At 34.9% G+C, this 8,101-nt stretch overlaps 2 protein-coding genes across 2 annotated transcripts; one reads left to right on the plus strand and one right to left on the minus strand.

The window, feature by feature from the left end:
• The first annotated feature begins 561 nt into the window (after positions 1–561).
• On the plus strand, positions 562–1,113 carry LOC112003175 (uncharacterized). Its single transcript, XM_024035363.1, has one exon. It carries the CDS (start codon positions 562–564, stop codon positions 1,111–1,113), a length of 552 nt encoding a protein of 183 aa, XP_023891131.1.
• Positions 1,114–5,245: 4,132 nt separating this feature from the next.
• On the minus strand, positions 5,246–5,797 carry LOC136068540 (uncharacterized). Its single transcript, XM_065775831.1, has one exon. It carries the CDS (start codon positions 5,795–5,797, stop codon positions 5,246–5,248), a length of 552 nt encoding a protein of 183 aa, XP_065631903.1.
• Between the last annotated feature and the right edge of the window lie 2,304 nt (positions 5,798–8,101).

Consider the following 8,101-nt stretch of genomic DNA (forward strand, 5'->3'; position numbering starts at 1 on the left):
CCTAACTTTTGCCTAAACTGCCCTTTCTGGTTTTCGGCCTAATAGACTTAATTTTTTTTGATTGATTCCATTAGCTTTCAACCAAATGCATTTTTTGTTTCTTTCAGTTTGACAAAGATTCATCTTTCTTGGGTGAATTTGCATTTTTCTTTGATGCACTCTTATCTTTTCATTTCTTTTATGAATTTTCATTTTTTTCTAATGCACTTTCATTTTTCTTGATTTGACTGAACATTTTTTCTTTGATGAAATGACTCTTGAATTTTCTTTTCCTTATCTTTCCCAATTTGATTGAATTTCTTTTGTTGATGAATCTTCATTTTTTTTCTCATCCTTCTCAACTTGAATGAATCTTTTATGGAATCTCATGTCTCATGTGTCTTTGAATAGATCATTATTTCTCTCAACTTGATGGAAATTCTTGCACTCTCATCTTTTCTTATTTTTCTTCCTTTTTGTTGGAGCCTTTTCTAGCTAGATGACCTTCTCTTTTGAAGGAATAGAATTAGAGAAAACCAACCATCGTGGCCTCTCCATGAGATCGGGAACAGAGCAAAGAAGATGGTGGTGGAGTTCTTCGATGCTCATGAACAGGTCTCATGTTCATTGCCACGGAGTCCTCGGGCTCGATGGGCACCACCTCTAGCAGGTTCGTACAAAGCTAACTTCGATGCGGCCGTGTTCGAGGAGAGAAATTTTGGCGGGATAGGAGTGGTTATTAGGGACTACATGGGTGAGATTATTGGTGCTCTAAGTCAGAAGATTTTGCTGCCACAGTCCGTCGAACATGCAGAAGCTTTAGCAGCGAGCCGAGCAGTGCAGTTAGCGACGGAGCTCTGTCTCTTTGATGTTATTTTTGAAGGAGATAGTCTACGAGTTATAACAGCCATTAACTCAGCTAAAGCGTGCCGTGCTATGTTTGGGCATATTGTTGAGGAGATCCGTGGTCGTAGTTTGTCTTTAGCGAGATGTCAATTTAAGCATATTCGTAGGGAGGGCAATTCCTTGGCCCATGCCTTGGCTAGAAGAGCAGGTCTAACTGCAGATACTGACATTTGGGTAGAAGAGCTGCCTATTGACTTGGATGATGTATTCCAATGTGATTTGAGTTAATAAAAAATTTGCTTACATCTTCCTCAAAAAAAAAGATGACCTTCTCTTTTTTCTTTTCCCCTCGTAGTTTGATACTTTCTCAGAATCTTATCTCCTTTTGATGGATTTTCTTCTCTCCTTGCTTGATCACTTTCTTTGATGAACTCTCTTTTTTGAACTTGATGAACTCTTCATGTTTTTTTTTTGAACTTGTCCCATTATCTTCATTGAGGTCCTTGCCATGTGATGTTGACACCATGGGGTCAATTATTCATCAACATGATATTTAAGCATGCATACCTAATTTTCCCACCCAATATTTAAGTTTTTGGGTCATGCTAATGAGTGCCCTTAGGGCACTGGTTAATAATCCAGTTAAGAAAAGTTTTTATGGAAAAATAAAAAAAAATAATTAATGTCCTGACAGATTTTTTCATTTTCTATAAAAGTAATGTCAAAATTTTCCTAAAATAGATTGTTAACAAGTACCCTAAGGGCACTCGTTAGCATTTTTCTAAGTTTTTAGTGACTCACAGGTTAGTTTTTTGAGGACATAGAAGTTTATGGTTAGTGGATCTATGGGGGTAAGTGGATTTGATGGCATTGATGAAATTTATGGTTTGTGTATCAGTAGCTGGGGTCTGGGATTGGTGGGACTCGGAGTCTCGGACCAAAAGAGGCCACAGACGCCACTTATGTGTAATGTCAAATTTAAAATAGAATGCAGTTTTTAATACTATGTGTGGGTTTGGATAGAAAGGTTAGTTGCGGTGCGTTTTCCAGCTTCGTGTTTTCTCTTTTTTTTTTTTTTTTGCCACACTTGTTGACTTTGGGGGACAAAATTCACTGTGCGTGTACTGTGCGTACACTGTTCAAGCACTGTTCACGAAATATTTAATATTAAAAGTAGGTCTTACAACACTATTCACACATTTAAAAATTATTTTGTTACAGTGTTTTTAGCAACAATCAGTTTTTATCAACTTTCAGCAATAATAAGTGCTATCCAAATGGACCCTATATGTATAAACGAGTTTGTTTGGTAAGGGGATGAAATTACGTTGTTACCCTTTAAAGTATATATATGGGTTATAAAATTGTAAGGTTGTTATGGTCTTTTTGTTTTAATACATCTTTTTTAGCCTAATGGGGATGTAATTAATAATTTACCCCCAAAGATATGGATGGGCTGAAAATATGTAAGGTTTTTGTAGTCTTTTTGGTCTCATTATTTTGGGGTGAAGCTATTCTAACCCTTAGAGCCTTTATAATATTTTTGTTCTAAATTGCTTGTGTAAATTCTTTTTTATCTATTATATTTACAGTCGAAAATTGAGTAGCTAATAACTCAAAAAATATAGGATATGACGTGTGAGGTGTCGGGTATTCATCGAAAGTTGGAAGATCCGGATTCAATCCTAAAACAGTAGACGCTACAGTGTCTAGACACTTGACAGACAAACTGACAAAGTACAGTGGAAAGAAATAGACAATAAAAAGAACTACCGTACGCGAAATTTCCTCGCACACTCCCAACCGAACGGAAGAGAGAATCTTGTAAAAAAAAAAAAAAAAAAAAAACAATAGTAAAAAGCAAAACTGACAGTACTATCTTGGATTCAAATCGAGCTTTTGAAAATTCGTTCATGCTATAAATAACAAATCAAGAAAAACAAGAGCTTAGAAGAGTTTATTATTACTATTATTATGAGTAACGAAAAGGTTCTCTCTTCAGCTTCAGCCTCAGCCTCAGCCTCAGCTCCTTTGGCTTCAACTCACGCTGAGCTTTGCAAGGGCATCAATGGCCTCGACAAGGTCGTTCTCCGCGATCCGCGCGGAAGCTCCGCCGAGGTACCTAATCTGATGATGATCGCGTGCTTCGTTTTTTTTCCATATCTGTGGTTGGATTTGTAATTTTGTTTTGGAAATTCGGTTTCGTTTTTGTGAAATCTAGGGCTTTATCCAATTGCGTGTAGTGTTGTTGTGAACCGTAAGGCTCAGATCTCTGTAGAACTCAGCGCAGTTTGTGAATCTGATTGAAAAGATTTCAGAACACGAGGATTGTTTTCTAGGGAGAGTTATGGAATATTTTTTTCGAAGTAATGGTGAGGGAGTTTTGGAACATATATTTGGGAGAGATATGATTAGAGGCCAATGAGGGAAAATCTTGCAAAATAATAATTTTTTATTTTAATAATAAATTATATAAATTTGGCAGAATCTAGTTTTCTGTATTCAATTGTGTTTTAGAAACAGTGTTGAAATCGAGTAACTGCGCGATTTCACTTAAAAATTCAGCCAATTTGGTTGAAGTTGTGTTTTGAAAACACGATTTTTAGTGTTTGTTGAATTATATTAATGTTTTATTGTTAGCTATAGAAAAATATATTAGTGTTTTATTTGCTTACTTTGAAATACTGTTTTCCAGGTGTATTTATATGGGGCTCATGTGACATCTTGGAAGAATGACCATGGGGAGGAGTTGCTTTTTGTCAGCAGTAAGGTGCAATTTTTTATTAGTTTATTAATGTTGATTAGTGGAAGCTGTAGACAGGAGTGTTTTTTTGTCAATTAGAAGATGCTATCAACATTTCAATCATAACTCTTAGATAATTTGGGTGGGCCTATCTTTCTATTTAGTTGCCTGATTGACTGTCTCGCACCAAAGATTATTTTGTATATTGTCTATTTCTTTCCACTGTACTTTGTCAGTTTGTCTGTCAAGTGTCTAGACACTGTAGCGTCTACTGTTTTAGGATTGAATCCGGATCTTCCAACTTTCGATGAATACCCGACACCTCACACGTCATATCCTATATTTTTTGAGTTATTAGCTACTCAATTTTCGACTGTAAATATAATAGATAAAAAAGAATTTACACAAGCAATTTAGAACAAAAATATTATAAAGGCTCTAAGGGTTAGAATAGCTTCACCCCAAAATAATGAGACCAAAAAGACTACAAAAACCTTACATATTTTCAGCCCATCCATATCTTTGGGGGTAAATTATTAATTACATCCCCATTAGGCTAAAAAAGATGTATTAAAACAAAAAGACCATAACAACCTTACAATTTTATAACCCATATATATACTTTAAAGGGTAACAACGTAATTTCATCCCCTTACCAAACAAACTCGTTTATACATATAGGGTCCATTTGGATAGCACTTATTATTGCTGAAAGTTGATAAAAACTGATTGTTGCTAAAAACACTGTAACAAAATAATTTTTAAATGTGTGAATAGTGTTGTAAGACCTACTTTTAATATTAAATATTTCGTGAACAGTGCTTGAACAGTGTACGCACAGTACACGCACAGTGAATTTTGTCCCCCAAAGTCAACAAGTGTGGCAAAAAAAAAAAAAAAAGAGAAAACACGAAGCTGGAAAACGCACCGCAACTAACCTTTCTATCCAAACCCACACATAGTATTAAAAACTGCATTCTATTTTAAATTTGACATTACACATAAGTGGCGTCTGTGGCCTCTTTTGGTCCGAGACTCCGAGTCCCACCAATCCCAGACCCCAGCTACTGATACACAAACCATAAATTTCATCAATGCCATCAAATCCACTTACCCCCATAGATCCACTAACCATAAACTTCTATGTCCTCAAAAAACTAACCTGTGAGTCACTAAAAACTTAGAAAAATGCTAACGAGTGCCCTTAGGGTACTTGTTAACAATCTATTTTAGGAAAATTTTGACATTACTTTTATAGAAAATGAAAAAATCTGTCAGGACATTAATTATTTTTTTTTATTTTTCCATAAAAACTTTTCTTAACTGGATTATTAACCAGTGCCCTAAGGGCACTCATTAGCATGACCCAAAAACTTAAATATTGGGTGGGAAAATTAGGTATGCATGCTTAAATATCATGTTGATGAATAATTGACCCCATGGTGTCAACATCACATGGCAAGGACCTCAATGAAGATAATGGGACAAGTTCAAAAAAAAAACATGAAGAGTTCATCAAGTTCAAAAAAGAGAGTTCATCAAAGAAAGTGATCAAGCAAGGAGAGAAGAAAATCCATCAAAAGGAGATAAGATTCTGAGAAAGTATCAAACTACGAGGGGAAAAGAAAAAAGAGAAGGTCATCTTTTTTTTTGAGGAAGATGTAAGCAAATTTTTTATTAACTCAAATCACATTGGAATACATCATCCAAGTCAATAGGCAGCTCTTCTACCCAAATGTCAGTATCTGCAGTTAGACCTGCTCTTCTAGCCAAGGCATGGGCCAAGGAATTGCCCTCCCTACGAATATGCTTAAATTGACATCTCGCTAAAGACAAACTACGACCACGGATCTCCTCAACAATATGCCCAAACATAGCACGGCACGCTTTAGCTGAGTTAATGGCTGTTATAACTCGTAGACTATCTCCTTCAAAAATAACATCAAAGAGACAGAGCTCCGTCGCTAACTGCACTGCTCGGCTCGCTGCTAAAGCTTCTGCATGTTCGACGGACTGTGGCAGCAAAATCTTCTGACTTAGAGCACCAATAATCTCACCCATGTAGTCCCTAATAACCACTCCTATCCCGCCAAAATTTCTCTCCTCGAACACGGCCGCATCGAAGTTAGCTTTGTACGAACCTGCTAGAGGTGGTGCCCATCGAGCCCGAGGACTCCGTGGCAATGAACATGAGACCTGTTCATGAGCATCGAAGAACTCCACCACCATCTTCTTTGCTCTGTTCCCGATCTCATGGAGAGGCCACGATGGTTGGTTTTCTCTAATTCTATTCCTTCAAAAGAGAAGGTCATCTAGCTAGAAAAGGCTCCAACAAAAAGGAAGAAAAATAAGAAAAGATGAGAGTGCAAGAATTTCCATCAAGTTGAGAGAAATAATGATCTATTCAAAGACACATGAGACATGAGATTCCATAAAAGATTCATTCAAGTTGAGAAGGATGAGAAAAAAAATGAAGATTCATCAACAAAAGAAATTCAATCAAATTGGGAAAGATAAGGAAAAGAAAATTCAAGAGTCATTTCATCAAAGAAAAAATGTTCAGTCAAATCAAGAAAAATGAAAGTGCATTAGAAAAAAATGAAAATTCATAAAAGAAATGAAAAGATAAGAGTGCATCAAAGAAAAATGCAAATTCACCCAAGAAAGATGAATCTTTGTCAAACTGAAAGAAACAAAAAATGCATTTGGTTGAAAGCTAATGGAATCAATCAAAAAAAATTAAGTCTATTAGGCCGAAAACCAGAAAGGGCAGTTTAGGCAAAAGTTAGGGCCAAAAAAACAAAAAACAATTAAGCTTGCTAGGCTAAAAACCTGAAATGGTGGTTTAAGCAAAAATTATGGCCAAAAAAGAAAAAACAAATAGAAAAACAAAAAATGGGAGTAAGTGATCTAATCATAATATGGGATACTAAGAAAACCAAAAAGGAAATTCTTGTCAAGCTAAAAAAATCAAGACAAAATGAAAGGAATCAATGAAGAACATGATCAGATTTTAGCACAAGAGTCAATGAAGGAAGATGTGGAAAACTCTTTCAATGCTTGAATTTAAAGTATTGCATACTTGGGGAAATATCGTAGGGTTTTGAGCCTTTTATATCCTTCCTTTTATAACCAAAACTTGGCCTATATTAAAACCTTTGAATAAAGACCTACTTGAAGTCTTGCTGATTGTAGGTACACCTTTAGCTCTGATAATATTTCCTTGGACCGAAAAGAAAAATTGCTTAGGATTATCAAGCCCCACTGGCTAACATCTTTAAAGACAAAATTTATCAAATTCTCAAGCAACTTGAAAAAACTTTTAAGCTCATAATACTCCCATGTTTGCTTCCAACAAAAAATGACTCTTAGGAAACAAAATTTCCAAATTCTCAAATAGCTTTAAATTTTCAAACTTGAGGCATTCTCCCCTCATGTTTCCAACATGTATAATTTCTAAGCATTTATTTATTATTATTATTATTTTTGTCTTAGAAGACTTAATTTAAAAATATTCAAAATGAAAAAGCAAATTTGATTGCATGCTTTAATGATTTCAAATCCTTCATAGACAATAAGTTCGAGTTAACTTTTGAGCATCATGATTGGTCAAAAGGGTTGGTCAAAAGGACCACCTTCTATTCATTTGAAAGAGAAAAAATTTCAAAAAATCTCATTCTACATTTAATTGCTTTTTCCAAAAAAAAAAAAATCATTTAAAAAAATTTTATTAAAAATTTTCATTTTTCAAAACCAAGTTTTTTCAAACTATGTTTGGACTTGATCCTTTATGAGAGAGGTATATAGATAGCCTTTCGAAAGCCCGGTCACAATCACCAAAAAAAAAAAAAACCCTAAGACTCAAAATCAAGACATTTGTTTGGGTGAATTTTAGGGTAGGAACATTTGTTTTGCATTAAGCATGTCTACACTAGGGGCATTGACCCATTAGTCTTGGTATGCAAACATGTCATTAATCTTCTGTGCAAAACATGTTAACAATTTTCTATGCAAGCATGTCTATAACTCTATATAAGGGGCATTGGCCCAAAATTTTTTCATAATAACTAATTACTAACAAGCTTATGAAGAAAAAAAAATTGCAGGAGGTGGACATGGATCTTTCTTCTACTAAACATTCACCATCAATTTTCAGTTTGAATGCTGCCATATGTCCTAGAGAAAAAAGAGAAATGGGTTGAAAACATGTGAAACTGCGAAAAAAAATGATGCTGCTGAGGATGTGCCGATTGGCGCACTCTTCCAATTTTGAGTGGTTTTGCAATTTAGACTTTATTTTGCTCAAATTTTGCTCCATAGAAGGTCTTTATTCAGTAAATTTTTTCAAAATTAACATTGATTGTTAAACTAGAAGCGTTTAGCTATGTCCCGTCCATTTTTTTTTTTTGTAAATAATCAACATGGGGCATTCAGCCATGCCCCATCCATTTTGCATAATAAAAATCATCTCTTTTCTAAAAATCAACCCGTTTGGTACGTGTATTTAAATAACAGTTTTCAGTTTTTTTAAAG

This window comes from Quercus suber, unplaced genomic scaffold (genome assembly GCF_002906115.3).
Source record: "Quercus suber isolate HL8 unplaced genomic scaffold, Cork oak 2.0 scaffold_120, whole genome shotgun sequence".
Taxonomy (NCBI): domain Eukaryota; kingdom Viridiplantae; phylum Streptophyta; class Magnoliopsida; order Fagales; family Fagaceae; genus Quercus; species Quercus suber.

What these genes read in the sequence shown, in the direction of transcription:
- LOC112003175 (XM_024035363.1), top strand. Translation starts at nt 562, where the DNA reads ATGGTGGTGGAGTTCTTCGATGCTCATGAACAGGTCTCATGTTCATTG.
- LOC136068540 (XM_065775831.1), bottom strand. Translation starts at nt 5,797, where the DNA reads ATGGTGGTGGAGTTCTTCGATGCTCATGAACAGGTCTCATGTTCATTG.